Below are 20,462 nucleotides of genomic sequence, written 5' to 3' on the forward strand. Positions count from 1 at the left end.
ATGAACACAGACGGAAACACACACACACACACACACACACACACACACACACACCTACACAAACGCATCTGTTCATTTGTCTGATTAAGGAAAGCAATAATTTGATTGACTCTGCTCACACACATCTACACCTCAATAGCTCTATAGTGTGAGTGTACTGTTTATAACCACCTGAGTGTGCAGCAGACCTACATAAGGATGATTTACGTCAGCAGCAGGTACCATAGTTTACACTGGAGCCAAAAGTGAACGTACACACAGAAAAAAACACACATTCATGCCTCCGTGGTTTTGTGCTGGTTTAGCAAAACCACTTTCCCCTGGGACAGTAAAATGTCATATGGTCCGGTGCATGTAGCCCAAAAATGGGTTAGCTCATGCTGAGTGTAATTGCAATGAATCAAATTAAGGACACCAATCTTTGCCTCAAATTATATCTTAACCCACAAGCTCACTAGTTTAAAGGCCTGTCCCTGTATGTGGCTTATGATAATCGCTCGCTCGCACACTCGCACTCGCACTCGCACTCGCACTCGCACTCGCACTCGCACTCGCACTCGCACTCACAAATCACTGAGTTCCACAGGTCGCTGTGTGACGGGACTGCAAGTCAGGGATTGTAAACTGATGGGTATGAATGTGAAATAAATGTGGCAGTTCACCAGGCAACACTTTGACTGTTACAGCTTGTGATAGCGAGGGAAGGAGTATCTGACACTCATACGTACTCGAGCCACAGGCAAGAGGAATACTTAAACATGCTCAAAACCTCTGTTAGTACATCATAAGAGCTGTCTAAGAGCATCGCGCTCATTACTGTCGGCAGAGCTGCATATCTTTTATTCATCGCTGTGGCGGCAGAAAGGAAAGGGGTGAATAATTAGAGCCCAAATGTACTGTCAACACTGGGAATGTTTACATGGGGTGGGTATCTAAAATGAACTCAAAAGCCAAAATCAAAACTTAGCTGCCAACACCATTGCATCAGCGCTGTGCAGACTGTGAAATATCTGAACAAATGAAGTCTTAAAAATTCAGAGTTCGCTCTGACATTTGGTTCACAGGACAGAAAAGTTGGGCATTTGTTTTTCATGCTGGTGTCCTTTTCGGTTTTCTCCAGCCAACAAGCTGGACACCCACACACGCACACACACATAGATATACACACACAAACTAGCTGACGCACAGAGCGATCAAATATTGTGTGCTGCTGAAAGCGGGTTATCCAGTGGGACAAGCTGACTTAAGCCATCATGCTTTGCGGGCGATATCTTAGAGGAGCCACAAAGACACAGTGAAAACTCAGAAAGTATAATACTGCAGGGTCATCTGGGACTGGCCTATTGCAGCAGTGGTACAACTTTACCTTGGCTGCTTCTCTCTCAGCTAGTTTTCACCCTGGACTGAAGAACATGCAGCACCCATCTAGTCCAAAATGATTGATTCTGACTGTATCTTGTACTTCCTTTTTGTTAAGCACAACTGCTGTGATCGGTTGATCTGTTGTTCCACACAGGTAACAGCAGTCAGTAGAAACAGTGAAAGGAGTTCACTCAGTAGCGCAACACACACAGGTGTAGGCACACAAACGCTGGTATCTGGCACACAGCCTGTCCCATGTTGTAAGCTACTTGGGCGTGTAGCGTGAAAAAGGACAGATAATTGGGTTTATCACCGGCGTATTTTTAGCCCCCATTTCTCCACAAGCAATTTACAAAAGACTGAAAAAGGACGGGGGGTGTCTAAGCACAGAAATACAGAGAGAAGGGAATAACGGAAGGATATGGAGGAAGGGAAGGGGAGGAATGGAGGTTAATAAAGGGAGGAGAGAGAGCAGAAGAAGGAAAGGGCCACAGAGATGTCCAGGTTTGGTGGAGTGTGTGTGAATGAGCAGTAATGTTTCAGCCCTCAGGCACTAGCGCGGGTAGATGGAGCAGAACGAGCCCTCTGGACAGCGGCTGGGCTGCCTCACAGACCCTGCTTATTTAGAGGAACAACCTTAAGAAACTTCAGTGACGCAGGGAGCCAGATTTTCCACCGACCTGGCAAATGTTGCACAGGGCATAAGAATGGAAATCTGCTGGTTTGTTGATGTGGTTTCAAGTCATTTCTATATCAGGCTTCGGGTAATATTTTACTTATACCAGAAGCTTTAGTTTTCACAGCACTAATTATCTGCACTTTCAGACTTTGAGAACATTTTGAGAAATTTCAATGACAGCACTCTTCTGGACATTCACGGTTACTTCAGTCACCACAGCTACTGCGCCTTAACAAATGGACGACAGGCTTAGTGTGAACATGTGTGTGTTGGACAAAAACTGCTGATCTGAAAAGCTGGGTCCACTTAAATTATCAGTGCTGTGGGGCAGCTGAGGCCAGCTCTGCCAACAGAGGTGGGATGAGGTGAGGGTGCGGGTGAGTGGTGGCTGGTGGAGGGTGACATGGAAAGGAGAGATGGAAAGAGATGAGTTACAAAGCACTGCCCTGGAAAAGTGCTGAATCAGACGCAGGAGGCAAACAAGTGAAAGCAGTGACTCATCTTATTGTTGTAGTTAAGTTTTAAACAGCTAAGCACAATAAAAGCTCATTCATATCACATAAATATTGTAACACAATGATACATGATTAACGACCATTATAACAACATAAGCATGAATCATTAACAAGTGTTTTGTCTGGCAGTACATTATATTGATATTGATTCTAAGATAGTGCTCTTATTTAACACTCATTTTTTTCATACAACTGAACTGTTACTATTTAGGCTGTTAGATCAAAAATTATACTGCTAGTGGTAATTTGCTTTTACAAAACATTTTTATTTAGCTTTTATAACAATTTATCAGTTTAAAATAACAATTTCAATTGTTTATTTGTTACTTCTGATTATCTGTTATATGCTTTCATACATTAGCTATAACTATTTCAATCACGTATCTATTACTTGTAATACTATTTTAGCAAGTTATACATCACATTACACTGACTACTTCAGCCATTTATCTTGAGATAACTAATTGAACTGTTTAATTTCACCTGTTTACTTTCAAATAACTTTATGAAATGTATATCTGTTACTTTTAGCTGTCTATTTGATAAATTTAGATATCAGCTATAACTGTTTTAATCATTTATCCTTTACTTTAAACCAACAAAGTCAACTGTTAATTCATTATTTTAAGCTATTTCAATAGGGTACCTTTAAATAGCTTCCTGATAACTATTTGAACTGGTTATGTATTACTTTTAGTTTTCTGTTGAGACTTCTCTGCTCATTTAGTTTTCACACACCCTCTATTCCAACGCCTGTTTAGTTAACACGGAATATGAATATGTATGTTTTCTTCAAATCATAATTTATAATTGTTTAATTGTTGTAACCGTTTTACTTCACAGTCTTTCTATGTACCCCCTGGAAACTGCAGAAGTACATCCTTGGGTAGAGGCACCCCGCTGTGCCACCATATTATACAAGTGTATAATAAATAATTATTTGCATCATTTAAGGAAGGCATTTGCAGGCTTTGCTTTGATTTGTTTGTGAGTGAGATTGTTAATGTTTTTAGCATTCCTGCAACACAGTACAGTCAAGCAACAACAGCCAACAGGATTCTTCTCAAATGAATTGATTTATCATGTGTTATAAAATATGTAGCTTAGCATATTTCAATTTTTTTATGTGTCCATTGTACTGCAGAGTTACCTACGTGTTAAAAGTGTAATAATGTTTGTTTACATGGGTGAAATACTTTAAACAAATTCAATGTATACAAATACAAATAATATACAAATTCAAAGGCACCTCATGTTTGCAGTTACGTCACCTTGGTAATGTGTTCCTGATGTGTGAGCTAAGTTGCGCACAATAACATTACATTACATTACACGTTCTAATACCACAGTATGACAGCTGGCCTGCTCTGCCTTTCCCCCAGACAGCATCACATCTGTCACCTTTATGCTCCAGTCAACCTCATATTTATAGGTTGGGACATGTGGTAAATATCACACACACACACACACACACACACACACACACACACATTCGCAGGGGGGTCACAGTAAATATGCGTTGTGTCAATAGCTGTCCACCACGGCACAGCCCCATAGTATTTTTGCAGATGTGCTGACTTCAGGAATCAGTGCTTCACTTTTGCTGAGTTAAAGGATTTGGGCCAGTTAAATCTTATCATAGTCTGTTATATGTGCGTGTTCATTCATGCAATAGTACATAAAAAGTAACAGTGTGCTCTGTCTTCGCAGACCACTGACAGTTAGAAGGTGATGTTGTTTTCACCTGATATTACCTTTCTGTTGGCAGATGGAGTTCACAAATTGGGGCATATGCACTCGCAAAAGGACTCACACACACACACACACAGACACACACTCATCCTCAGTGGAACAAAAGCGCATTAGTGCTGTCGAACACATTTCCTCTTTTGTCAGGAGGAAGGAGGTTCTGCACACACACACACACACACACACACACACACACACACACACACAGACACAATGACCAGAATGTCCATTAACAAGATGTGACCCTGCACGTGGACTCAACCTTTTTCCACTTCACATAGATCCACTGACCAGAGCTAAGGCCTAAAAAGGTTTTAACTCAAGTCAAGTGTGTGTGTGTGTGTGTGTGTGTGTGTGTGTGTGTGTGTGTGTGTGTGTGTGTGTGTGTACACTCACAAAAAGAAACTGTCTCCATAAATTGTCACTGGTTAATTTTATCTCATCAATCTCACTGATGAACAATAATCAAATTTTATGCAGGACAAATGCTTGTTATCTGAATATGTATTCCTCAGGCAGAGCAGCCTTTACACACATTCACAAGACCACACGCACACACATGCACAAAACACACACAACTGCTTGAATGCTTTCCTCTATGATATTTGATCAAATGTTCAAAATGTATTTGAGGTCATCCACATGAAACACATGCCACAGATGACACATTAGTGTCATTATGTCTGAAAAGTATAAAAATACTTATACCACGTTCTACTGACTCTGTCTGCCCCGCTCCACATACTGAACACCTTCTTTTATCCCGGGCTGTCAGGACTCAGCCTGAGTGTTTGCAGAGTGTCAGTTATCCCATCCACTAAAGCCATAAACTGCTTTCTCTTCCACTGATAGCTCCTCCCTCGTCTCTCTGACTCAGAGCGGTTCAACCGTATTCACCCTCAGAACTCAGAGTACGTCTGGACACGCTGCTGAATCACATCTTATACAAACTCACCCTCAGGTATGATAGGAGGACAGGGTCTACACTTGTGAAATGATGCTCAAACAAAAAAGGTTTGTGCACATGTGAACTTTGCAAAGACTTGTGGTGGTACATGCATATTTTGAGGAAGTGTGAATAAAATAAAATTTGTGCACAAATTATTTAAACTGTATGGACTTGGTTATGCTAGAAAAGAACTAGCTCATACTGAAGGTTTATACCTGATCTGAATGGTCAAATATAGTTTAAATATGGCGATAACAGCATCAACGTGTACAGTCTCTCCTGGAAAGCGTTCATAGTGTAGCACTCAGTTGTTTGCACAAAAAGTGCCACAAATAGTTGTGAAAAGAATGAAAACATCAAAGCCTGAGCACAAACTACTTTCTCTAGGCCTTTTTAATTATATCAACACCAGGACCCCAAAACCAAATGCAGTTTTGTCATTAATTTTATTATTCAAACCTGTGCTTCTCGTGCTGTGACGTCTGCTGTGAAAGGGGCAAAGAAATAACAATGAATGAGGGAAAAGCAACGGCCAAACATAAAATTCACAGCTTTTTATTCAACATATTGTATTAGAGTACAGTCAGTGTGAAAGTCATTAGTTATACGTATGTAGCCTGATGCTGCTCCGCTTCACTTTCATCTTACTTTAATCATCTGTCAGGATATTCAGCAACAGTTTAAGGCAGCTGTAAAAGTGAGGACCAAATGCCAATAGTTCCAAATAGTGATGGAAAAAAAAGTGTTTGTTCATATGTTATATATATATATATGTATGAACTGCAAAGGAATCAGTTTGTCACAGTTGTTTTGAATTTCATCAATCTTTTCAAGACCTCTTCCATCTTTTACGTCCATTTTGTCATTTCTCATTTTAGCACTAGTTTTCTTTTAGCAGTCTTGAGGGAAAAATAAGAGAATAACAAAGCAAGTGAGAGAGCGAGAGAGAGAGGGAGAGAGAGAGAGAGAGAGAGGGAGACAAAAAGAGAAAGCAGGAGAAGAACACACATTCTTCAAAATGAGACAATGCATTAACGGTTACAACACACTGCTTGGGAGATGGATGGTGGAGATGAGGCACAAAGCTCTGAAGCAGAACAAGAAAAGGAGATGAGATGAGAGAGATGGTGCATTAATATTTTTATGAAGAGAAAAGGTGGATAGGACAAAGAATCCTCACTTTGTTATAATAGATCTTGGTTTTAGAAGTGGAGAGACAGAGAAAATATGGTCCATTGTTCTGTACCAACATGAACAACTGGTATAATGTCTTATAAAGTCTTATTTGTCACATTAACAACACTGCAGAGGAGGGCAGGCCTCACGGTCTTACAGGATAAGAAATTACCAATACTTTAGTGGTTTGTTCTGTACACTGTGAGAGTTAAACACTGTGGGGAAATACTCTGCAACTTGTATGTTGTGTCAGAAACTGTGCACAGGCCTTATATTTGCTCGATGATAACATCATCTTGTTAGAAGTTAACGGTTAAAATGAGGATTGTCATGCCTGTGACGATGGTGGAGATTCGATGGATGCATAGTCCGGCAAAAATAAAAGCCATGCAGTCAAAAAATAAAAAAAATAAAATAAAAAAAGGTGATCTGGTATGTTTTTGTTTGAGGTCCACTGCTGCCAACACAACCAGTGCAGCTGGCTGCATCGATTAGGCTGGTTATGTCCAGCAGAGTCAGATTAGAGCCAGACCTGGTGTGGGTTCTCAGTTAAAGTTCCTACGACAGATGAGTTTTCAATTGTTTTCTAGAAATCTCCATACCTATGGAAAGAAAAGCACAATATGGTAAATGTAAGTTAAGACATTTTTTATATAAATATATTAGTTGCCATTCTTATTCATTCAAAGTAACTGAGCGAAACAACTGGTTTTACTGTAAATAGGTCCTGGAATATCAAGTCACTTTGTTTGAAATTAAGAAACATGTCTAAGTTGTTAGCATGAACAGAATTGAATACTATGGGGTTGGGTGAAGTTTACACTTGGTCAGTTCTTACTGATTCCTGTTCTTATGAATGTATTTGATTTGTTACATTTTATTTTAGCAAGAAAAGGAAACATCACTACAGATAAAAAACACGCTCCTCTGCTTGATGCAGTTTGACTTCTGCTTCAGAGTTAAAACTTCCCACTGTCCAACTACTGTTAAGAATTTCATTTTGAATTTTGTTAGTGACTGCTAACTGAGCTGATTACATAGGGTGCTCACTACAGTTTGGCCAAATTCATAACAAATTTCCTACAAATTTGGAGCTGCTTTGATTCAGAACCAGTTCTCCACGCTGACCATGGCTACACAAAGACCATGACTTTGTCACACTTGGGAGACAACTGAGAGAATAACAGACAAGGAAAAGTGTGCAATTCTACTGGTGAAACACTAATTACAAACTCATTGTGTGTGCTGCCAAACAAAATGTTGTAAAGTGTGCATGGGCTAAGTCTTAGACATTTAAATAAGAGTCCGTGTCAGGCAATTTGTGATGTATGTAACTGTGTGCTTCAGTGTGTTACTCACTCAGTGTCATCAGCAGTGGGGGTGTTATAGCTCTGGAAGAGCGGCTGCATGAAGAGCCCCAGTGTTCCCACCACACACACCAGGATGAAGATCCACAGGAACAGACGGTCTATCACCATGGCCACGTACTTCCAGTCCTCTATGATCTGGAATCAAACCAACAAGTTGAACTATATATATTATATATGTGTGTGTGTGGGAAAACACATGAGCACACATTTGGGAAGTTTTGTATGTAAGAAGAAGTGTTTTATTAGCTGCTGTTGTGGCACTGAAGCTTCTAGGACACTGAATACGTATCAGGTTATATTTTTAACTGCACTGCGGCAGGCTGATACTGAGAGGAAGAGAAGCGGCTTCATGAAAAATCTGCCATGAGCAATTACAGCTGCAAAACTTGTTTGTAATATTTATTAAGTGAGGGAGTTTTGCGGAAGTTTAGAAGCTCACGGCCACAAATCTGGAGGTTAGGGTTAGTGCTGTGTTCAGTAGGTTTGTGTTGTGTGTGTAAGTGTGTGTAGGGTTGTCTGAGGATATCTGATGTTTTCAGGGAAAGGGAGATGATGGACAGGTTGGAATAATACCACAAGGGAACAAAAGCAAATACCAAACGATTTAAGATGTGGCATGTTCCATGTCTCATCTTGCCCTGATAACCTCTTCATTTGGTGTAATCTTCTCATTTTTCCCTGTTGCATCTTTCTCATCATCCATCGCCATAATCTGCTTTTGTGTGTCTTATCTTCCCCCATTCCATTCAAAGATATATTCTCTCGTTCCTATTTTTTTATTCTTTGATACTATCTGTTCCTGCTAATAATAGATTTCTTTTACCAGTTTTTATCTTCTCACCCCTTCATCATCGTCTTCTGTCTTCATGTGTTCAGCGATGTATCTCACTCCATCCACTGCTTCCTCCAGCTCTGCATCCCCTTGAGCAGCCAAAGGCCTCCGGAAGTCCGAAAATCCACCACCCCCATCTGGGATGTCGCCCACCTTCCAGCAAAACTTGTGGGCCAAGTCCTCGTTCACGTAGATAGCGTCGCTGTCTGTTCGGATCCCGCCGAGCCTGATGTTAGAGTACTGCTTCCTCTCTGTGCAGCTCTGGGAGTTGGTTTTCCCCATGGTACCCCGGTTGGCGTACTTCCGGCGGAGTTTATCGCGGACGTTGGAAGAGCCCGGGCGCCTCATGAGGAGGAACGTGGGCAGTCGGACTAAGAAGAGACGTTTGACCCAGTCGGGCATGTGGTGGGTGGACGGGGAGCGATGGTGCACGTTGAGGACGCAGACGGTGCTTACAATGGAGAAAGTGACCAGCACCATGGTGAACATCAGGTATTTACCTAAGAGAGAGTGACAGATAGAGAAGGAAAAGACGAGATGAGCAAATAAATATTTCTACTGCCTTTAATCGCACTGCTCTCAGGTCACAGTGGTTTGTTTTTCAGCGTTCAAATAATGGCTGAGTCTCACATAATAACCAGCAGCATGTCCAGCATGGACAAATAAAGACCAGACTTTAAGGATAACTTTTTTGTAAATACATTTTCACAGCACTAATTTCATCAGTGCAACAACAGAATCGTGTCATATTCTCTATTATTTACAGAAATACTGTTTTCATTTACTGAGCATTACAGTCATTTCTGCTTTGCCTTTTTTTTGATTGATGTTAAGTTTCTAATGCTCAACACTCCCGGCATGTTTCACATTAAAAGCCTACCTGGGCAGAAAGAGATTATGCCCCTTGAGACTGCAACAGCAGAACCAGCCCCATAATTGCGAATGTCTGTGACTGACTGACTGAGTGACAGAGTTGGGTGTTCATAGTTCCACCATTGGTCAGCTGGATGCTATGTAACTGAGTTGGAGTTTCCACACTGGCTGTTTGTCTTTCACAATAAATTGGCACAAACTGTTAGGGAGCATTTAAAGCCTGTAGTGTTGCATACTTAGCGCATTTGTCACTACATTTAGAAAAAGCACCTAGCAACAAATCTAGTGACTTCCTGAAAAAACCCTTGTCTACTTAAAAGAGAATGCAGCAAAAAGATATTCTGTCACTTTCTCTCTGACTGATAATATTAAAAGTAAATATAGCTGAAATCATAGCACAGTCTTTGTCTTTAATGTATGTGTATGTTGATTTTGTCACACAGTTTTGCAGTTATAAAATCAGGATTTTAGCAGCAGCTTGGAAATGGCTTGAAAGTTAACATGTAGTCTTAATGGGCAACGATTCAGTCACTATTTCATACTTGTTCCATTGTCTGACAAAAGAAACAGAAAAAACATGTAAAAGAGAAAAGCTTCATTGGAAATGCAGCTGTATTAAAATACTGTATATGAGAGCACAGAGAGTAGGAGAGAAAGAGCTGAAACCAGCTGACACAAGGCAGAATTCAGATTGGACGCAATAATGTCAGTTGATTACAGCTGTCCCACAACAGTTTTCAAGTATACGTCCTCAGTTTTGCACATTGACCATATGTGGTCCAGCCATAGCTATACTAGGTTTTGACCTTGTCTTTCTTCTTTTGCTTCTTGAATGAATGAATTCTTGAAAAGTGTCTTTGATAAAGAGGTCAAAAAGTTATTTGTGTGTTATTATGTTGACTGACATTTGGTTCACTAAAAGTTTTGCCATACTTAAGACCTCAACAAAGTTTTGACTTCAGGTTCAGGTTTTCCTATTAATCTATTTTCTAAAAATGCAAGAATAATCTGTAAGTTATTCTGAAAGTTTCACATCTCTGATCTTCTCCACTCTACACACAGGTGCATACAAACAAACACAAATATGTCTGACCGATGAGTGGCACTGCCAGAGAGGTGGGTGGCACTATCTTTGATATCAGCAGCAGGAACACAGTGAGGGCCAGCAGCACCGATATACACAGCGTCATCTTCTCCCCACAGTCCGACGGCAGGTAGAAAACCAGGATAGCCAGCGATGTGATCAGCACACACGGGATGATCAGGTTAATGGTATAAAAAAGCGGCTTCCTCTGGATAACAAAATCGTAGGTGATATCCAGGTAGGTGATGTCGTTGGGGTCCTCATTTTTGCGTGCCGGGAGCGAAACGATGTCCCACTCTCCGCTAGGCGTGAAGTCATCACGACTGGCGAAGTCGCTGGTGAGGATCAGGTCCACCTCTGTGTGGTCGTAGGTCCAGGAGCGGAACTTGAGAGTGCAGTTCTGCTGGTCAAAGGGGAAGTTCTGCACCTCGATGGCGCAGGCCGACTTGTAGATTGCAGGGGGGAGCCAAAAAATGTCCCCTGTGTTGGAGACTACGGCGTTGCAATAGAAGGAAACTTCGTACACACCATCAGCGCTGTGACAGGTTTGGAGAAGATGTAAGATTAAAAAGGGTATTGAGTCACTTTTAATATACTCACATTTATTAGCTTTCCTGCAAAGAGTTAAATGAGAGGAGACTTTAGCTACAACTTGTCCTAATAGAGTCATGCTAGCTGTTTCCCTTCACTTCCAGTCTTTGTGCTAAGCTAAGCTAACCATCTCCTGGCTCCAGCTACATATTGAACAGACAGACATGTGAGTGGCATCAATCTTTGCATCTAACTCTCAGCAAGGAAGTGAATAAGCATGTCTCCCGAAATGTCAAACTACTCCTTTAAATAAGATATATCTGAGCTCTGAAGACCCTCTTCCCCCTTTTTTGCAGTGATTAATAATCAGACAAACCTAAGCGCTCCCTTGTGATTGGCTAAAGTGATAATAAACAGATTATTCACTAATCCCCTGCACCTCAGCAAAAACAGGTTTGGAAAAATTAAAGGAGAGAATGCAGAACTTTTTTCCCTGTAGAAAAAAACAGGCTTATTTTATTCATAGATTTTCTTCTTGTAAATCCTGGATGGCAATGTCTGAAAACCTCTTAATGCTGTAGAATGATATACTGAAACTCCATTAATAGCATACTGTAATCCATTAATACAAGGTCACATACACACAGGCTGTCAATGTATTTGTATTTTTTCATTCCACTGACTATAAAATAGCAGCTAAATCAAATACTAACAAACTGGTCTTCTCTTTGTGGCGCGACATGCATGTACTTACTTATTGTAGAGCACTATATCAGGAAGCCAGATGTGTTTGGATGGTATCCGTAGTTTCTTGATGCCTTCATACTTCTCTGGGTCCCATCTCAGCCTGTAGTCATTCCACTCCTGTGGACAGAGGCTTCATAAGCTCCTGACAAACGCGGTGATTGACTGACAAACACGTCCACATACTGTACAAACTGTATAATGAGGTGCACTCAGCAGTGACAAAGACTGTACTGTACCTGAAACAGCCATAAGTTGGTCGTCATAATTTGCTCTCTCTCATTCTGCAAGAAAACATCAGTCAGCTTGTCAGACATCGTGCATAATTCCCATAATATTTTACTTAACAATATAAATAGCTGTATTATTATAATGTTAATATAATGTCTAGTGGTAGTGCTTTAGGCAAGACACACTCATGGTCAACCCAAATATGAAAGCACACCTTTAGGGGGTGGACACAATATCAAAGGCAGTTTTTGACAAAATGACATACCTTCCTGTTAGAGAACATAACACATTATGTCGCAGTGCTTTGAGTTATTCCAGATTTTAAATATGTCCAATGAAATGCTTCACAAGAAATTTTGAGTCAAGTTGTCTTGGGAAGTCATAGTAACTTAGCAACGTGTCACAGTAATGTGAATTTGGTTATTACGGCTGATAATAATTTCATCTCTGTGTTCAGTGGACTGGTTGGACTGGTAGCTACCTGCTGGTTAGCTTCAGCAGAGGAGACATGTCCTCCAGTAACTCCAAAGTTGTATTATTTACATGTTGTGTCTCCTTAGCAAGCTAGCCAACTACCTAACATTGAGCTAGTTGTTGATGGTTAGAAAAAACAGAAGTGGGGGACTTGAGTCACATGACTTGACTCAGGTCAGACCTAAGTCAAAAATTTGAGGACCTGAGACTTGCTTGACAAACACTGATAAAAGACTTGAATTGGACTTTGACATTTTTGTAGATACTGAGAAGTTACATTTTCTTTTTGAAACATGAGGGTGATTTCTGGCAAATGTGATGCCCACAAACCTGGCAACGTAGTATAATGCAACAGGCCAGCAGAGGCTAATGCGCAAAGCTGCCACTGCCGATTTGCACTGACATTGGTGGAGGGATGTGGCATGAGCCAGGAAGGAACCCATTCAATTTTGGTGCAAATCCAGTTAAAGGAGTGGATCCGGAAGAGGTAATAATAATAATGATGAAACTAAAAATAATAATTGCAGCAGCGGGTGGCTGCAGCCACAGATCAGGACTCTACATTGCCACAAAATGTCAAATATCAGTATGATTTATAAGGTGTAAGCAGCTGCAACAGTTTTCATTAATGCTAAAGTAAAACTAAGCTTTTCATGACCACTGTCTTTTAATCGATTTAAATGTGGAAACTGGGGCTGATCATCAGAATCTCATATAACTTGACTTGCTTGACCTGAACATTGACTTGACTTGACTTGACTTGCTTGACTTACAGCAGGGATTTCTCACCATAGTAACTTGGGATTTGCTTGAGACTTTCACATGTGTGACTTACTCCCACTTCTGTCTGGTAAATACCCTCAACCCGTGGGCTGACTGTTAAACCACAGTGTCTCTGATTTCTGCTTCTAAGTGTTAAATATAGAGAATGTGTGTGTGGTGGATTTGGAGTTGCTGGAAAGCACTTTTCACAGAGTTTGGCTGAGTAACAGAAATTACTGTAATAAGTAATGTGACTAAATATATCCTATTATCTGTACCATAAAATAAATAGCAAATCATGTTTAGAAGCCCACTTAATGAGGTGAAGACTTAGTGACTAAAGTGTGATGGATGTTTCAAATTCCTCTGATACATCCACAGCTTGTTTACGTCTTGTTTGTTGGCACACTGGTGTGCCACAGCCTTGGAAAGCCTTTGCTCAAGTGAATTAAAGCGTGTTAGTTCAAAGAGTTCATGGCACACACTGAATAACAGGCTGCAGTCAATATTCCAAAAACATGGATAATCCAGAGATGGATTACTTTAAAAAAACTAACAAACAAAAGTCCAAAAATGATCTCTCCATCCATTTTCTAAATGACTTGTCCTGAGACTGAGGGGAAGCTGCAGCCTATCCCACGGAGAGGCACAGACTGCAGAGGTACCCTGGACAGGTCACCTGTCTATCACACGGCTAACTCAAAGAGACAGGCAAACAGATTCAGACTCATCCATACCCACAGGCGATAGAAAGTCACCAGTCCCTCTAACCTGCATGTTTTTGGCGGTATGACGCATTATTATAAAGTTTTTATTATAACACATAATAATGTAATATTTATTCAGCACTTTTGAATATTTATGAAGCTTATGAGGCTCTCTTTTTTTAAGGGAGACCACTCTGTAGTGCTGTACTGTAGTGAAGCAAGTACAACACAACAATTATAAAAGTTTAAGTAAAGCATTCACACCCCGCAGTTAGAGCTTTTTTTAAACAAGGCTTTGGAGACAGACAGAAGAGACAGAGGACAACATTGCTTTAATACATGCAAATGTTCGTAACAATGTCTGCTGTGAGAGAGGTCTGTTGGGTGGAGCAATGCTTGGGTTTACATGATGTCGCCAACCTTTATGAACTAGTAAAATTGATACCAGTGTAAATTGCCCTGCCCTAACTGGTGCAACAAAACTAACAGGACGGGGCCGGAGCTGTCAATCAAGCATATCAATGATACTTTCTCTGTAGGGTAAATGACGACCAGGACGCCAAATTAGCAAGTCTAAAATGTTACGACAGGAGTTTGTCATAAGTTTATGCAAAAATGTGATGCAATTTTTATAGGTAGCCTGCATGTAGATGGTGACCCTAAAAGACTTTAAAAAGTAGTCTGGACAAGAGTCGCTGGAGGCTTTAAAAGATGGGAATCCAAGTTGTCGGGTCCAGGTGAGAAATCTAAACAAAACAAAAAAGGTCCCAGGGTGAACTGTGGGTGATGTGGGTAGAGGTTTTGTAGAGGCATAGTTTGTGCACTGTGGGTCTTGCTGCAGAGAGATGTTAAAACTTGATCCAGCTCATATACAATTCTTATATCTACTAACAAACCAATCATCACATCAAATGGTGGATCTATCATCTCCATGAGTGTTAGTGTCCAAGCCCCAAGGGTTATTTATACATATTGATCAGTATTTGTACATGTATACAAATGTGTGCATTTGTGTATTTCATTATACTTACTACGCTGATAAGCTGAGACAGAGACACCTGTATGGAGATGGTGACCTGCTGGCTCTTATTGACAGCTGGTCTGATCAGTTTATTGTAGCGCTCTGGACCCAACAGGTAGTTCACCAGACGCTCCTCTGCATTCTCTGCCCTGCTGCCTACAGGAGAAACACAAGTATGAAAACAATATTTTTTGAAGCTGTACATTTAGGATGCATTTATGCTTAAAAACATACCTGCACTGCTCTGTTTGAAAAGAACACAGTCAGTCAGCCAAACATAAATGTCATACGTATAAATAAATGCCACGTGTTACTAATAGCAGAAAGGGTAGTGTGTTTCCCTTTCAGTGTTACACTGAATACAAAAATGTCACCACAGCCTATGCGTGTGCTGCAGCTCCGAGCTTGATATTCTCTCTGTCACAGTATGTTTTCAGTCCAGTGTCATCATGAATGATGAACAATAAACAAGTTGGCTGTGAATGAAGTTAATTTACCAAAGGGTATTAAGGCTGAATCATGTGTTCTCAGTAAGTGTGTGCGTGTGTGTGTCTTGCAGTCTCACGCTTTACTGCAGGGTTTTAGAGCAAAAGAACAAACAAAAATCCAGTCATGCATCCATCCCTGTGAGAGGATCCCTGAAGCTTTGTGTTTCCTCAGCCCTAAATTATTGGTTATGTAAAAGTGATCGTATGAATAAGTCAGAAGCAAAATGCTTTCGACCCACTCTCTTGGCTTCCGCAGCCATTATGTCTACATTGTCAAACAAACTGACAACAGCACAGAGAGCGTTTAATATCTGGACTGCTTCACCCCCTCTGTGCCACATGAATTGTCTGTTTTTGTAAGATTACATGCAGGGAAGGCTGAGTGAGCATAGATGTTCTCTTGTCAGCAGCACCCTGCTGCTTCAAGTTTTCATGTCACAGTTAACACTGATGTTTTCAGCTGTTTGAAAGGGGCGGAGGGAAGAGAATCTATTAGAACTACTTGAAAACTCTTCAGTCTGCAGATAGAGTATAAATTATTTGCCATTAAGTAATAACCTGAGGAATCAAGTTGTGTAAGAGAAGGGTGTTGGTTAAATTAAAGGTTAACCAAATGGATAATGACATTTAACTTTCATCTGAAGTGGCCCCAGTGTAGCAGAATGGCCTGTTTTATGAACATGGTTGGTATTGCTTTACATTACAGTCTGCAAATTACAGTGCAGTTTGCTTCTGCGTCTTGCTCAAAGGCTGTTTAGCCGCTAGCTGTCTGCGTGTTTGTATGTTTGTATTTATTTGTATATCGGACAGATAGTTTGGCCAGCTACAGATTGTGAGGAGGTCTGTTCTCCTGTTTTTTGATGTGAGTGAAATTCTAGTTTAATTTCATTTACCTGTTAGTAGTAATTAGTAGCTATTGGTGTCTGTACTCACCACCTGTTAGCTTAGTTTGTTAACTAGCTAATTTGCCAGCAAATGAATTATCCTTGGGTTAGCCTTTGAGTAAGATGCTCAGACGCCCAGCTGTGTTAATAATGCAAACGGGAGCTTATGCTTGCCACAGTTACTAAACCGGCATTCACTGACATTTCAGCTGCACCACTCCAACTCTTCGCCCAGTTTTGTATTAGCCAGGAGATAGGCGGAGATAGGCGGAGTCAGGCAGTGATGGCAATGGCGTAGCAGCCCACTCTAAGCTTCCATGGAGTGCAGCAGGGATGACATATTTTTAAGTTAGCATCACCCTGGTTCCCCTCGACAAAAAGCCTATGGGATTTTTACATTGGCTTTTGGCTGACTGCAGAAAAAAAGTTCTGTGACGAACCAAAGTTTTTGATACTTAATCTTAACAAATGAACAACACTTTTATGATTTCTGAAGCCTAAATACAATCGCCAGAAGTAAAAAGCTAACATTAGGGTATAAACAAACTACACCGCAGTCGCATGACTTCAACGTCACCATTGCTAAACTTCCAACTTGAAGCTAGCGCTTACCTCTTCTACAAAGGCATTTCCTCTTACAAAGTTAATAATAGTTTGTTTTGTTGTTGTTTTGTTTTGACAGTTAATGGCCCTGACAAGCTTTATAGCCACTTGTTAGCAGTCTACTAGCAACTACTTACCAACTTAATTAAGGCATCTAACCAAAACCCCATTCAAAAAACCCATTGACTTCAGGACAAGGGAGTTAGTATTTGACAATGGAAGCGCTAAAATGCTAAGTAATTTCCAGGATTTAGGACTCATTCCTGCAGCACTGTAACTGTTCTTCAGAAACAGTATTGGGTATAGGTGACATTGCGGAGACTATGTCCATCTTTATACAGTCTATCGAAATTACATTATTAAAGGAATAGTACAAAAGTTTGGAAATACACTTTGCTTTATTGTTAAAGGTCAGATGAGAAGACTGATATCACTCTCTGGTTAACTTAGCTCAGAAACCGGGGGAAACAGCTAGCCTGGCTCTGTTCAAAGGTATGAAGATCCACTTAACAGTACATGTAAAGTTCACTAACTAACATGTTCTATCTCATTTGTTTGATTTGAACAAAAACCAAAGAAAATGACAATTTTGATGTAATGGGGAGGTGTGGGTTTTTTTTCTGACTGTTTCTTGACTTGGACTAGTAACCTCTTGACACTATACTACAGTCAGGACAAAGCATTGAAAATGTGGTTGAAAGCTCACTTATAGGCTATAGTAAGTCCAAGGTATGTGGGCTGTATCTGCCCCATGTTGACTCTGTCTTACATTATAGTATAGTATTTTCAGTTAGTATTTCAGTGCCCTGCATTCAAAATAATACCCAAAACACTGATGCTGTCATATGCAGGCTGTACTCATTTGTGTTTTTAATCTCTATGCTTTTCAAAAGTCTTATTGAAAATAATGAGGCTGTCACTGAGGAGTGGTGCCAAACATCATAGCATATATAGTGCAAAGCCTGGTCAAATCATCAAGCCTTCAGGGAAACACAAACACTCACAACAACATGGTGGAAGACACAGAGAAGTGCTATGTGCCCTCTTGGTGGATTACATCATTTAAATAATTTAGACCTGGACTTGAGGGTATCTTTGCCCTGATGGATGCTGCAGAATAATGCTTGACTATGTTGCCTGTCATACCTGATCTTTGTCAGACTCCAGCTGTTTTTTTGGAGCGGATATGAACAACGATGGCTCTGATTTAGTTTTTTGTCTTGTCAATTACTGTTTTTTAAAGCCCAGCAAGCTTAGCGATAACACCTGGCCTACAAGCTTAATTTCATCAGTAAAGGATGGAAAACTCAACAATCCATGAGACAAGGGGTCGGGTCAATAGAAGGAATCTCCCATCTTGTGGTGGAGACATTCAAGTGTTCTGCCTAAAAGACACTAGACGGTTCTCTCTTTGTGGTAGACAAAATAGCCTTCTGTAAATTATTCAGAGAACCCATCTGCTTTTACTTACAAGTATTTTAAGAGAACGGACATCACACACGGTTTTTTAAAACCCTGTCTCTGAGGTAAAAGTTGTGAGCAACATTGTGACTTCTTTTGATTCAAAAACTCAGAGACACAACAAAAACAAACCACATCCCATACTCTTGGGAAACACGGTGGTCCTCTGGGTTTGTCTTTCTTTTTTGGTTATTAGGACTCACATTCATGATCAAACAGTATCTCATCATGTGAGACTTTTGCAACCAAGTACTCTTCATGCTGTTATAACAGAAACAATATGGTAGAAAAACATAAATACCAAACAGAACTAAGCAACACTGTAGCTGCCACTAAGGGCACCGCAAGGTCATGTCCTCCATATTTGTCCTTGATAATATTTTAAATCCTACAAATACACACAAATTACACACTTATTTAAGGCTACATGGCAAAAACTTAATTACAGTAACTGAAATGTAATTACAATTCAATTCAATTATTTTTGTAGCATAATTACATCCCTGGCACGTGGAGAAGGCTTTGAAATAATGTTCAAACCGTAACAGGGAGATAAAATGAGATGAATAATTAGGCTACATGTAAATGTTCAGGATTATGCTATGATAGGTTCAATTTTTCTTTCATATCATTCTGATTACCAAAGAATATAGTCTAGAAGAGTATTACAAATACTGGAACATTTAAACACATAGAGCATAGACCCCATCTGTTCTTTCATTGCAGACAACATAAACTTTAGTGGTTAGTGGCGTCTTAATTAAAAGCCTGTACGACCAGTTCCTTCAGCCTGTCTGCTTGAAGCAAAGAGGGGTTTGGAATAAAGCTCAGGATTTAATTAAAAGTCAATATCAAATTCTCTAGTGCCACCTTTAATGTGAGCTGTGCATGATTATCTACAGGACACTGCATTCAGCCATTCAGCACAACTTCAATTCTCTAGCAGCTTATTGCACTGGTCACACTGACTTCAGCAGGCCAACAGAGGGAGTGTGTGTGTGTGTGTGTGTGTGTGTGTGTGTTGGGGGAGGGGGTGGGGGGTAATGTCTCAATCACAGAAACTGATTAAAGGATATAAAAAAATATGAGAAGAAACGTTCATCACAGTGTATTATACTGTGACTATCATTGTATACTTTGCATCAGATCACACTCATACTTTAGAAATGTTATTAAACAACTTACTTGTGAGAGACAGGATGAAGAGCAGGAGGAGAGTGTTGGTAGTCATCTCCTTCTTTTCCCCTGGACAAACTCACTACTTTTTTCAGATGGTCCTCCAGAGAAGAAGAAGAAGAAGAAGAAAAAAAGAAGTGGGTCGTGTGTGAAGAGAAATTCAATGTTTAGGTTCCGTCGTGTCACACTAGCTGAACTCCTCTTTCATCCACCTCCCACCTCTGTTCTCCGCTGGACGCCACACACCTGCTCCGGCTGTTGCTCTGATCTTGAGCTGAATACACGAAGAAACTTTGGCTAATATAAGACAGAGGTTATTTGTAGGAAATGTTTATTTACCAAAGAAAACATGTTGATCGTTTATTTTATAGCGGACTACTACAGGAGCTGGGCTGCCCATGGTGCGCTGCCTCCTCAGCCACAAACCAGCAGCGGTGACATTTAAAAGCTCTCGTTCCAAATCCAACTGTTCAAATGAGTGAGAGCAGTTGTTCTCGTCCAATTAAATAATAATAAAAAAAAAAACCCTCCTTCAACTTCTTCCTCAGGGAATGAAGGCGCCAGCGCTCACCTGCGGTAGGTTCGCACTCTCCTGATGAAGCGCAGATGAAGTTCTCGTGCGTATAGAAAGTGGCGCAGCTCAAAGTGCAGGGTGCACCGCCGGGACGCGTCGGTTCCTCAGGGCAACTACTTCCAGTTAAAGTCCACATAGAAGCCAGGAGCTATTTCCCATGAAACTCACGCTGATCGGAGGAGAAGCCAGAAAGAGAAGCAGGAGGGGGAGGGGAGGA

The 20,462-nt window shown here is 40.6% G+C and overlaps 1 protein-coding gene across 1 annotated transcript; it reads right to left on the reverse strand.

The window, feature by feature from the left end:
• Positions 1–5,793: 5,793 nt before the first annotated feature.
• Positions 5,794–20,358, reverse strand: LOC111664605 (neuronal acetylcholine receptor subunit beta-2-like). The gene is made up of 8 exons (XM_087177390.1): positions 19,681–20,358; positions 15,070–15,215; positions 12,104–12,148; positions 11,875–11,984; positions 10,599–11,125; positions 8,642–9,132; positions 7,790–7,935; positions 5,794–7,032 (listed from the first exon to the last, which is right to left on the reverse strand). The coding sequence occupies exons 1-8, from the start codon at positions 19,724–19,726 to the stop codon at positions 7,017–7,019; spliced, it is 1,527 nt and encodes a 508-aa protein (XP_087033516.1). The 5' UTR covers positions 19,727–20,358; the 3' UTR covers positions 5,794–7,016.
• Between the last annotated feature and the right edge of the window lie 104 nt (positions 20,359–20,462).

This window comes from Seriola lalandi, unplaced genomic scaffold, assembly GCF_002814215.2.
Source record: "Seriola lalandi dorsalis isolate HSWRI2012SDOR001 ecotype SW California unplaced genomic scaffold, Sedor1 jcf7180002054596, whole genome shotgun sequence".
In the NCBI taxonomy this organism is placed as follows: Eukaryota; Metazoa; Chordata; class Actinopteri; order Carangiformes; family Carangidae; genus Seriola; species Seriola lalandi.